The 12,391-nt window shown below is 40.6% G+C and overlaps 1 protein-coding gene across 1 annotated transcript; it reads left to right on the forward strand.

The window, feature by feature from the left end:
- Positions 1-1,093: 1,093 nt before the first annotated feature.
- On the forward strand, positions 1,094-9,253 carry RFC3 (replication factor C subunit 3). Its single transcript, XM_059493787.1, has 9 exons — positions 1,094-1,244; positions 2,470-2,607; positions 3,150-3,217; positions 4,851-4,948; positions 5,223-5,404; positions 5,643-5,779; positions 5,905-6,003; positions 6,972-7,041; positions 8,260-9,253. The coding sequence occupies exons 1-9, from the start codon at positions 1,158-1,160 to the stop codon at positions 8,449-8,451; spliced, it is 1,071 nt and encodes a 356-aa protein (XP_059349770.1). The 5' UTR covers positions 1,094-1,157; the 3' UTR covers positions 8,452-9,253.
- The last annotated feature ends 3,138 nt before the right edge of the window (positions 9,254-12,391 follow it).

Consider the following 12,391-nt stretch of genomic DNA (forward strand, 5'->3'; position numbering starts at 1 on the left):
CAATTACATATATATATTTTTTGTAATTCTCTGTGTAGATATTCTGTATATACACAAAGCCACACACACAGAGGGAACTTGCAAATTCACTGTACGACATATATTATGGGCAACTCATTAATTTGTAGTGAGGCTGTGGAAAAAGTTTTTGAGAAAGGGAAGAAAATAATCCCAATCCTTCTGAAACCTGTTTTTTTTTGCCATAAAACAAACTAAAGTAAAAGAACTGGCACAGGAGATACAGTTTTAAGGATAAAATGGCAAGATGAACATCATCAGATCACAGTTGACATTACCAATATAATAACAGTGATGACTCCACCAAATAGCAAGAAATAAAATAAAAAAAATTTATAATAAGATTATAAATTAAAAATATTATTATATCGTTATCATTAATAATAATAACAACTATAATAATATTTTATTATAAATAATTATAACAATTAAAAGCCTTTCTAGGTGTTATGGGCTTTTGGAGATTTCACATTCCAAATTATCACTGTAAACTCCCTCGACCAAGTCTTTATAGTCTTTAGTTGCTCCAGGAGCAGTTTAGGTTGGACATTAGGATTAATTTCTCCACAGAAAAGGTGATTTAACATTGATTTAACATTGGCATGGGATGCGCAGGGAGGTGGTGGAGTCACTGTCCCCGAAGGTGTTTAAGGGAAGACTGGATGTGGCACTCGGTGCCATGTCTGGTTGAGTTGATGGTCTTGGGTCATTTGTTGGATCTCAGAGGTATTTTCCAACCCAACTGATTCTGTGATTGCCTGACATGAGCTGCAGGAGGAATGATTTCAGACGGGGCAGGGAGGGCTCGCACCTCCAACGGGAGGCAGCGCGCTGGTTTGGGCTGGCGGGCAGAGTTCATCTCTTGCGCAGCGCTTGTTAAGGGGCTCTCTCGTCTAAGACTTCAGGGAGCACAGGTGCCAAGGCTCAGGGGGTGTCTCTGTCCCTCCGGAAGAGAAAACCACGCGGCTGCAGCGCGATCCGGGCGGGTGGCGCTGAGATCCCCGCCGGGCCGGGCTGGGGCGCGGCCGCCGCGCTCCTCTGAGGGAGCCGCGGGGCGGGGCCGCCGCCGGGGTTTGTCCCTTGGCGGCCGCCGTACGGCGCGCGCTTCCCGCAGCCGGCCCGCGCGCTTCGGGAGCGCCATGAGCCTGTGGGCGGACAAGCACCGGCCCGGCGCCCTCGGCCGCCTCGACTTCCACCGCGAGCAGGCGGCGCGGCTCCGCAACCTGGTCAGTGAGCCACGGGCTCGGCTCTGCCCCGCGTCCTCCCCGCCGGACTCTGCCCGGGGCCCCCGCGGCCTCCAGGTCCTCTCGGTCCTCTCCTCCCCGCAGCGAGAACCCCCCCGCAGACGGCATTGCGCCTGAATGAGGGGGAGAACTTTACTGTGCGGGTGACCGGGCGCTGGAACAGATTGCTCAGAGTGGCTGCGGAGTCTCCGTGACTGGAGATAGTCGGGAACCCTCTGGATGCAATCCTGCACCCGGTGCTCTGGGAGGTTGGACCGCTGTGGTCCATTCCAGGTTGACCCATGCTATAATTGGGATTCCCTGCGGGCGCTAGCGCTGCTCCGTGGGGCCGAGGTCGGCAGCTTTCCCTCCGTGCAGGCCCTGCCTTTCCGAGCAGCGCCCGTGCGCGGGAAGCGTCCCGGCGTCGCGCCCTGCTTGGCAGCGAGGCCCTGGTGCCGGGGAACCTGTGGGGAATCGGTGGCTCAGCTCTTTGGGGAGCGGTGTGCGCTTGCTCTTCCTGCTGGTTTCAGTGTCCCCGAGAACAGGGCTTGGCTTGTTTGCCTCATGTTAGCAGAAATTTTTGAGGCGAGCAGCTAGGAAAGAAAGTCAGGACTGCTTCCCCTGCCAGATGTGCCCACTGGCACATGCACTTCCTCAGGGATGAGTGATATCTAACTCATGTAGGTAGTAGTGATATCTAACTTATGCTTTCTGTGGGGTAGGCTGAGATGTGCTCCAAGTCATGCATTTTAGCTTTCCAGGAGATAAACTTTTATATATATATATATATATATATATATATATATATATATATATATATATGTATGTATGTATTCATGTACATCATTAATATATATAAGCATTTGCTTTAAACTTTGTTTCAACCCTTTTTACTGTGTGTTTCTCACAGTTGTCACTCTGGTTACTGTGGGAAGCGTATAAGTGTTGGAGTGGGGGTTTTGGGATTTGTTTTGTTGTTGGTTTGCTTGGGGTGTTTTTTGAGCAGTGAGGTGTTTGAAATTAAACGAATTGCACGTGGCTGTCAGAAAAATATGTTTTATAGAAATGTTGCTGCAGGGAAAGATTTCAGCAGTTTTAATTCTAGGTGCTATGTTGTGATGGAGGTGGTAAAGTCATTTAATGTAAACTTGGGTGAAAATGGAAGGGTAAATGATCTTATAAGGAAAATACTGTGGTAGCTAACTGGTCTTGTTTCTTTTTTGTTCAGGTTCAATGCGGTGACTTTCCTCATCTGTTGGTGTATGGACCATCAGGAGCTGGAAAAAAGACAAGAATAATGTGTTTGTTAAGGGAATTATATGGTGCCGGAGTGGAGAAACTGAGGATTGAGCATCAGAGTATAACAGTAAAAAAATAAATCTTCCATCTTCTGTGAAGTAATGTGGAAATAGTGATATATTTTGTGGAAATAGTGATATATTTCTGTTGTGAGACCTTTGGAGTTGAGTTTTAAAAATTAATTTTTATTTTGCACTCAGTATCTTCAACCTTTTTATGTAATTAATCATACCAGTTTGGTTATACAAACAAATTATTTTCCAGATGTTCTTCAGGCCTTCTGGTGTGGGTTTGTCTCTTGTTTTCTGTGCCTGCTTGGCTGTTTTTGTGGTGAAAGTTCTTTTGTTCAGAATGGGTTTTTTAATTTATTGTTTACAGTTAATTTTGGACCATAGCATCTCTGCTGTTGCTCTTTTATGGGCTGGATGATGTGTCAGTATTCCTTTTTTCTTTGGAGGTGGGGCTGGGACTGTAGGAGATTAGCAAGCCTGTGTCTCCAGAGTTCTTTGATCTCTGAGACTCTTGGTTTGCCCGTTACTTAGCCAGGTGTAAGCTCCAAGAGATTTTTAGAATACTTTCTGAAACTTAATGTGCTTATTTTCTACGTAGGCACCTTCTAAGAAGAAGATTGAAATTAGCACCATTGCAAGTAATTATCACCTTGAAGTTAACCCAAGGTAAGTGTGCAGTAAAAATGTCTCACTTTAAAGGTGAGCCAGTGGCTGTGTTGTGTGTGCCTTCAGCCTGGCTGCATGAGGGACTGATTGCCTGATTTGTTCCCTGAGCAAGTTAGGTAATGGTCAGTGGGTTTGGTCTGCAAATGAGAGCAGGGAGAGGATTTTTAATTGAGTAGCTGTAAATGAACAAAAATTTGGATTGCTGTATTCTTAAGGTAGAAATGTTCTGTTTAACTGGCTGTATAAGCTTGCTGATGTTGAGGAATGGGCAATGGAGACAATTCTGAATTGACAGATTTCACCATTTTGATTGAAATTAAGAACTTCTACTGGAGCTAGCACCTCCATATCATTAGTTCCCTCACAAATACAAAAATTAAGGAATTTGAAAAAAAGAAAGGCTTACCCTGTAACTCTCCAAATAAAGTGTTTAGAGCATGGGAAAGACCACCACAAAATACTGTGGATCCTGTCTTGAGTGAGGTCTGATATTGATTTAAACAACAGAAGCTCTTTGGGGCGAGCTGTCTGCATCTTCTTTGGCTGTTATGAAACTGGAGGGGATAGTTTGGAGACCCAAAGCAAATATTTGTATTTACCTGAAACCAGGTAAATACAAAGCAACATAATGTTGCTTTAAATCATTAAAGCGGTGTTGGTTACTGCTAAACCATAGCTCATGCTGCCTTGCCATGTAGAAGTTATTCTGCATTGCCAGGTCTCCTTTAAAAACTCATTCTTCAGCTAATCTGTTTATTGATTAGTGAGTATCTGCTGGTGTGCTAATACAGACACAAATAATTATCAGCTAATTACCAATAAAAGCTGAGGCTTATTGGTAATCATTGTTTTGAATATGTCATTTTGGTGATATCAAATGTGCGACCATTCAATCTGGCTGTGATAACCTGATACTACTAGTACTCTTCCTGTTACTCTGTATAGAGTACTTAGAGCTTGAAACATAAAATAATTGTATTTCAATTTAAATACAAAAGTGCTGAGTTTTGATTAAGGATTAATATCCTGATTTGTAGGCTTTCAGTAACTGAGCAATTGTCATGTTTATGTCTGACCAGACAGTAAACCTCTGCCGTGCAGTGGCCTGTGAAGTTTGACTGAATTATAACAATGGTGAAGTCATGTGCATCTTGAGTAACATGGAATGGGATGAATGGCTAACAAGGAGAGGAAGTGAATTTCTGGGAAGGACTCTGCTGAATAAAAGCCCACATTTATGTCAGGCATCCTCTTACGTGGTTAGGCTTAATTGTTCTTCCCATAATGAGTAAAAAGATTGTCATTGTGTGTCCTTGTTCAAACTAGGTAAAAGTTTAGGTTTCTCATTGAATAAAAGAAGTTCTATTTTAATGAGTTAATAAAACATTTACCAATGGATTTACTACATTTGAATAAAGTGCTACTAGTCCAGTTGTGCCTGCATAAACTTCTGGTTGTTTTTATTATAGAGGAGGTAACTTTCAACAAAGTATATGGGTATTAGTTTAATTCTAACCCAACAGCTTCTGAATTCTTTTGGCATTCTTGCTCGTTTATTTGTCTTTTGGAGGATGTATTTTATATGCAATATAACGTTGTTTTAAAACAAGATTTTTTCAAATTCCTGGTGCAGTGATGCAGGAAACAATGACCGTGTAGTAATTCAGGAGCTCTTGAAGACAGTGGCACAGTCCCAGCAGCTTGAGACTAGTACTCAACGAGATTTTAAAGGTGAGTAAAACAGTTAAAACCAGTCAAAACGCTTTTTAAACATGGGGAGATTTCAGTTCACTGTTTTGTTTGTACCTGTATGTTGCATGAAGATTGTACAGTCAAAAAGGCACGCAAGTAATCTTAATCTTTATTTTCCTGCGTGTGGAACCATGCTGTGTTTTTCTGTGTGTTATCACTTATTTTGGTATTATTGCTTGTATATCAAAAGTATTTTTTCCTAGAAAGATCTGATACTAATACAGAACCCTGCTATGTTTAATCCCTTTTTCAGTGGTGCTGTTAACAGAAGTTGACAAACTTACTAAAGAGGCTCAGCATGCTTTGCGAAGAACAATGGAGAAGTACATGGCGACCTGCAGGTTGATCCTGTGCTGCAACTCAATGTCAAAAATTATAGGGCCCATTCAAAGCAGATGCCTGGCTGTACGAGTGCCTGCTCCCAGCATTGAAGATGTACGTTGAAACGGAGGCAAAAATAAGTTACTATAAAATTCTTGGATAAGTTCTTGGCGTGGATTTATATTTTATTTTTACATAATGATGTAATTTTCCTTTGTGTTGGATGATTTTCCAAGCATGGCTTAGGAAAGACTGGTCCATCTCTGGTCCAGAAATCTTTCTAACGGGAGAATCTGTAGGTGCTGAACAGTTTGCAGAGTGTTGTACTCCCTGCTATCTGTTTTCTGTCTAGATCTGCCATGTCTTGTCTAGTGTGTGTAAGAAAGAAGGCCTGACTCTTCCTCAGGAGCTGGCTCAAAGGATTGCAGAGAAATCTGGCAGGAATCTTCGGAAAGCACTCCTTATGTGTGAGTCCTGCAGAGTACAACAGTAAGTCACTGCAAAAATTAATCTAAGTTCTACTGTCAGACATAAATGACTTTGCTTCTAAGGCCTTGTTAAAATAGGCAACAACTTGCTTAGACTGTAATCTCTAAAAAGATATTATTTCTTAGGTATCCTTTTACTGCTGATCAAGACATTCCTGAGATGGACTGGGAAATTTATTTGAGAGAAACTGCAAATGCTATTGTTGGTCAACAGACACCACAAAGGTAGGTGAATGCATTTGTTAAGAGCTATAAATGATGTTTTCCATGTACTGTGGAACCTAAAAAAAAAGTTGTATTCAAAAATGTGGTGTCTCCAGTTATGTGTAATTTTCTGTATTTCTGACTGGAGCTGCTATTTTGCAGCCAGAGGAGTGGAGCTTTAAAATTGCCAGAGAGTATGAATGAGTATCAGGAACTGAAGAAGTTTTTCCCTGTCAAAGCTTAGTAATCTAAAGTGACCTTAGGCTCAGTTGCATGTTGTGTTTCCCCATTGGGTGTTTTTTTTGGTGTGCGAGTGGTGGGTGTGTGTGGTTGTTTTGGTTTGTTTTACGTCTTTAGCATAAAGCACCTTTGTAAAAGAACTGGGAGTAAGAATTCATTGCTTTTTTTGAGCACATTAGGAGATGACTCCTGTGTTCATTTCACTGTCATAGCCAAAGCCTGATCCTTTTAGCCTGTTCCATTTATTATTTGCACAAGATGTCACTTAATTTAAATGCTTGTAGCATCTGCCCTTCTGTTTTCAAAAGCTGAGCTTTGGCTAATTGTGTCAGCTCTGCCACCTAATTGTCTTATCCTTTCTTCTAAACAATGAAGACAGAAAAACAGCACAAAGGATCTCTCTGGCTGTAGTAAATTAGTCACTAGTCTTAAGCATGAATGACTTAGATATGAAGAAAAATTAAAGGGAAACAATCCCGAGACAAATTACAATAGCCTTGTAGCTTCTAGATTAACTGAGACCATTGTAACTAGAGTATGTGTCATTTATCTTTTGAGTAAAAGGTGATATGCAGCCTTTGAATTGAAATTGACTCATGCAATGCTTTTGGTCTTAAAATAACACCCAAAAGCAAAAAAGAGACATTGCTTGGATTGCCTCTTTTCCTGCAGTGTATTTCACTAGTTGTGAAAGACATTAGTATGCTTTGGGATCATGCTTCTCATATTTTGTGGTGTCTCTCCAACAGGCTTTTAGAAGTCCGTGGGCGGCTTTATGAACTCCTGACACACTGCATCCCTCCTGAGATTATAATGAAGGTAATTCAGCTATAGCTCTTAATGTGCTATACATTTTTATAGCATGACTGTCTCAACTAAAGCTTTTTAAAAAAAATGCACCAAAATATCATAAATTATCAAGATATTAATGAAAAGCTGTGTCCTTTCCAAACAGATTAAAACTTGTTCAGTGGTCAAAGAAAAAACAGCATCATAGCTAAGTAAAAGTAAAGGTGGACATTCTTAGTCCCCTTCACTTCTCAGGCCAGTTACTATATTAAAGCATAGTTGAGGATCCTGGTGGTCTTTCACAACTTTAATGATTAAATAATTCTGTGGGCTAATCTTTATATGATTGGTTTTCTTTTATAAGCTTTGTTGTTATAAGTTCATTATTTGCTGTGTCTTTGTGGAGAGGTGTCCAGCAGAACTATTCAAAAACAGATGTCACCTTGGGAGGGAAAAAGCAAGTGGGACGTACATGTTGTTATTTTAAGGATACTGAAGACAGCTAGAGTAGAACAAAGATCAAAAATAATGTTTGCAACTTAACCTAGTAATGTTTGTTTTGCCATCAGACATAATTTCTTTTGACATTAACAAATTTCTGCTTTCTGATGGTTTTGGTACTTAGATGTTTCTTTAACTTTCCTTTCTTACAGTAGGTTAGTAGATCCTGCATTGCTGTGTTTGAGAGGAAAATGGTGCATGTTCTCTACTCACTCCCTCTTCATAAACTTGAAATGGTCTAGAGATACTTCTCACTTAATCCTGGCTGTTTTAATTGAGATGGATTTGGATGATTTTATTGCTGTCTCTAAAATTATTCATTTTGGGGTTTTGTAACAAATATTGAAGTCAAGTTGTCTTGTGTGTCTGCACATAAATACGTTCATAAATACAGACAGAGACACTTAAATTCTAAATAACCCTTTCCTTGGTTTTTATTAATGTTGTTTCTCTTTGTGCTTGATGCTGTCAAGATATAACTAAGTGGTTTTAATACACTTGCTGTCTTGGTAGAAATACTCCTCAGGCCATGTTCCTACATGCAGTAGAGGTTATAGTGTTTGGAGATGGGGTTAATTAATTTTCTTTTATTAAGACATAAATTATCCCAGTAAATGAATATATTTTCTGTTGGAATAATGAGTGAACTATTAGTTAATGGTTAGTTATTTTCAAAGAACCAAAGTTATCCTCTTAACAAAAAAGACATAATTTTTCAAATACTGCCCTGTTTTTCTCCCTTTTTAGGGTCTTTTGACAGAACTTCTAAATAATTGTGATGGACAACTGAAAGGAGAAGTGGCACAGATGGCAGCCTTCTATGAACATCGCTTGCAACTGGGCAGCAAAGCCATTTATCACCTGGAAGCATTTGTTGCAAAGTTTATGGCAATTTACAAGAAGTTCATGGAGGATGGGCTGGATGACATAATGTTCTAACTGATGCCCAAAGTTGTACACAGAATGTTGTGTCAAGATACCAATGGTGTTGCAAATGTCTAGTTTTCTGTGCTTGATTACATATGGGTCTACTTCTAAATCAAATATTTTTGTTTGGCTATTTAATAAAACAATGTTTGTTCAGCTTTAGAAACCAGATGGATTTTTTGACAGCCACAAATCCATCTTTAGAGCCATACAAAATACATTGGCCTTTCACAAAGACAACACATTGCCTTTGAAGATGTGCAAGATCAGAGCTGCTTTGCAGTATTTGTAAGCTGACATTACAAAGAGAGAACACAGGTGCTGTGTGCTTGGTTTTTGTTTGTTAATCACAGATGGGTGAGGCTGAAGGAAAAAGATGTTTTTTCCGTGTTCTGCCAAGTTCCACCTTGAACATATATGTTCTGCCTTCTGATCTATACATCTTAGTGTTTGTCTGGCTTCTTTTTTATAGCCTGAGTGTTTTCTGTGGTGTGCTCACACCAAATGTTTGTTTTTTTTTTTTCTTTGTAAGCAGTTGCATTGAAATTGTGGAGGAGCAATACTTTGGTGTTGCTTGTAAATCACATGTAACATGTTTAGAAGGATTATACCTTCAAAAAGCAAGTTCACTTACTGTCTGACACTCCTGGGTTGGCCTCAATCTACATAATGCTGTTCAGGTAAAGGTTATTACTTTGACAATTTTTTTAATGGAAGGAAAAGTTTCAGCTTTCAACAAGTATTTTTTACCTTTTAAACTGATATATGACCTTTTTAAAATGTGAAAATAAATTGTAGCAAATATGAATAAAAATGCTGAATTGTTTTTTTCACACTGTCTCTAACAGTCTAGGTGCATTCATCTGCTTTGATGTAGACATCTTTCAGAAAGGTGGGATATCCCACACATGCTGTAAAACTGAAGGGAGCCACTGAAGTTTAAAAAAATCCAAATAAATACAAGCAACAAGAACAAGTGAAAAAACAGCCTCCCAAAATAATAATAATGATAATAATTGAGAACCAACAATACCTGTCCTGCAATTCTTTCACATGTTATATCTGTGTACCATGGTACTATAAAAATTACTGAATTCATGCTCTTTATTCTCAATGCTAATTTAGGCTATTACTAGACAGTATTTAAAGCTTAAGTTAAATACTGCTGCTGTTCTCAAGGACTTAAGGGTTCCATGTGGGGTGTTAGTGCACAGCTTGCATTCAGATTCATTCTCAGTAAGATGGTGCTGCCCTGTTTCCTGCTCAGTGGGGCTCCTGAAGAAAGAGATGATGAGAGTTTTTTTCCTTCCATATGCTTGTCACCCAAATCCACAGCACTGGTAACTTGTCATATTGTGAATGTCTTCACTGTCAAAAGATCCTGGAGAAACATTAAACTAGTCAGTGATAGCGGAAAGGAATGCTTAAATTCATTACAAAGTAGGGCACAACTTTGCAATAGAGGGGGCATAATTACTGCACATAAAAACTGCTCTGCTCTGTCCAGAGCCTTGTCTTCTCTACTGGTTTTTAAAAGCTGAACAGCTTTTATGATTTCCCTACTACTAATCTGTAGTATGTGATAAAGTGAGTTCAAAGGATGACAAAATACTTCCCCTCCCAAAAAAACCAACCCCAAAAGCTAATGTGGGAGAAAAGGAATGTGTGTAGGGGGTTGTGAAATGCACAGGGGCAATGTTGCTGTGGAGGGTGGAGAGGCAGGAGCTGTATTGGAGGTTTGTTGGGGCAGAGGAACAACTTGCTCTTTCAAAAGGCCTCAGCAGCTTTGTCTAGGAGTCAGAAACACAGTATAAATCTCTGTAGGTGTTGTTGCTCCTTGTTGAAGTTCCCTTTTTATCCTTTATCACCTAGGATGAATCAAGAGTAGCCAAGGATGGAAAGATGGTATAATGACAGGATTTCTGTGAGAGAACATGGCAATCACTCATCCTGAGAGCCAGCATTTCCCCCTGCAGATCTTGACTCATCTTCCACAGTCTAGAACACAAATTTAAGTACACATGGGCACAAGTGTCTTAAAAGTCTCTGCACGTGTCTTTCCTTGCTAGAAATTTTCCAGGAAATTTTGACTTAGTATCCATAACAGGCTTCAGGGGAAGTGGTCATGCCATCAAGCATGTCAGAGTTCAAGGAGTTGTCTGGATGTTGCTCCGTCACGTCCTTTAGTTTTAGTTCGTCCTGTGAGGAGCACGGAGTTGGACTTGATGATCCTTAGGAGTGACTTCCACCTTGAGAGATGCTGTGATGATCAGTAAGTGTTGTGCCTTCTGGGAATGTTTTAGACACTCACTCCCTTAGTTGCTGCTTCCTCTCCCTTAGGGGCAGTTGCAGCTCTTGCTTAGAAGCAGTGTGATGCTGAACTGAGGTGCTGGGCTCTGCTGCAGGGAGCAGGGACCCTTGAGCTCATGCAGGTGGCTGTCAGAAATAAAACTGAGTTTTCTGCCTTTTTTTCCCCTTCATGGGGCTCCCGTGCAAATCCTTTCACCAAAAATACAGAATGTTAGTCTGGCAAATGAGCCTCTTCTGGGTGGGCACCGCTGCCTTTCCAGCCTGGAACAGAATCACAGAATGATTTAGGTTAGAAAAGACCTCTGAGATCGAGTCCAGCTGAGCCTGCACACACATGGCCCAACAACAGTGCTGTGCTGGACCTACGCTTGGCACAGCACACATGCCTTGCAGATCAAGTGGAAGAGGCAGTGCAGATAGACTCCTGAACACTAACTAGCACAGGACCAACCTCTCAAATGATCCATTTCTTCAGCTGATTTTATCTTTTGAGACCTGCTTAGAATTGCTGCTGAATTACATGCTGAGAGGATTACCCTCGCTTTTATCCAGCGACACCTCCCGCTAGCTGGAAATGAAAACTCCAAGCTGCTCCCTCCCACGTGGGACTTAAGCACTGAAGGTGTCTGAGGGGTTGCAGAGGAGTCAGCTTCATGATAGCACAGAAAGCCAGAGGTGAAACCCATTTAAAAAAAAAGGATCAAGAAACTGAAGGCAGCAAGTACTTCTGTTGAAACTTCCTGTGCTCTGCAGAGATCAGCTGTGCAAAGGGTGAATGGTACATTCATACTTTATTCCCCATCTCTGAAGCTCAAGTGCTAACTCCTGTGAGGAATATTTAAAGAATTTGACCTCTATTGTTGAATGTACCCTGAAGGCTAATCAATAGTGCATCATTCAAGGTGCATGTCAGGAATTAGTTACATTTCACAAAATGGCTAAGATTAAAATAATTTGTCATTATCTTCAACACTTCAGAAATTGACTCAGAATTTTCTCTGTCATCAAAATTGAAATTATTTTCTGTCCAAATTAACCAGGACCCCTGGTTCCTACTCCAGGTTTTTGCTTTTTTAATTTTTTTTTTCCTTTTTAATGCTGTGGATGCTTTGTTTTCAAGTTGACACCAGTAACAGTTAAACATTCCTTTAGCAGGTTGTCTGTCTTCTACAGTTGTGTACAGTTGGTGAACTTCTGGAAGAAATTGAATGCTCTGTTTCCGCAGTCCTACCATTAGTAAATTGTGTCCCAATCATTTGAGCCTTAGGTGATGTTTCAGTAGAGGTGGGTTTGGCACCTCCTAAATAAGAGTGAGACATTAGCTATTACAAGCATGTAGTTTCACCACTGGTCCATCTGTGTTTCTCTTAGCAGCCACCACCTCTGTCCTGGCACCTTCTTGGAGCTATTTGCAGTTCTATCCCAGGACATGGAGTAGGTGTTGGTCTTATGTTTTAACCTCTTTGCAAGCCACTGTATACAATTATAAAGAATAAAGATTGGGCATGGGAAAGTTGAAGACTGAGAGCTGGGGACCTAATGTGCTGCTCTCTTTCTTGGTTGACCTCAAGTGTTCCCAAATAATTTTTCTTGGTTTTCCCTGGGACAATCTACTTTGCTGTATGAAATGTGATGCTTTTAG

Source organism: Ammospiza nelsoni, chromosome 2 (assembly GCF_027579445.1).
Source record: "Ammospiza nelsoni isolate bAmmNel1 chromosome 2, bAmmNel1.pri, whole genome shotgun sequence".
NCBI lineage: Eukaryota > Metazoa > Chordata > Aves > Passeriformes > Passerellidae > Ammospiza > Ammospiza nelsoni.

What these genes read in the sequence shown, in the direction of transcription:
- RFC3 (XM_059493787.1), top strand. Translation starts at nt 1,158, where the DNA reads ATGAGCCTGTGGGCGGACAAGCACCGGCCCGGCGCCCTCGGCCGCCTC. An exon ending in CGGCGCGGCTCCGCAACCTG is followed by an intron (nt 1,245 to 2,469) that starts GTCAGTGAGCCA and finishes TTTTTTGTTCAG; the next exon opens with GTTCAATGCGGTGACTTTCC. An exon ending in GGTCAACAGACACCACAAAG is followed by an intron (nt 6,004 to 6,971) that starts GTAGGTGAATGC and finishes TCTCTCCAACAG; the next exon opens with GCTTTTAGAAGTCCGTGGGC.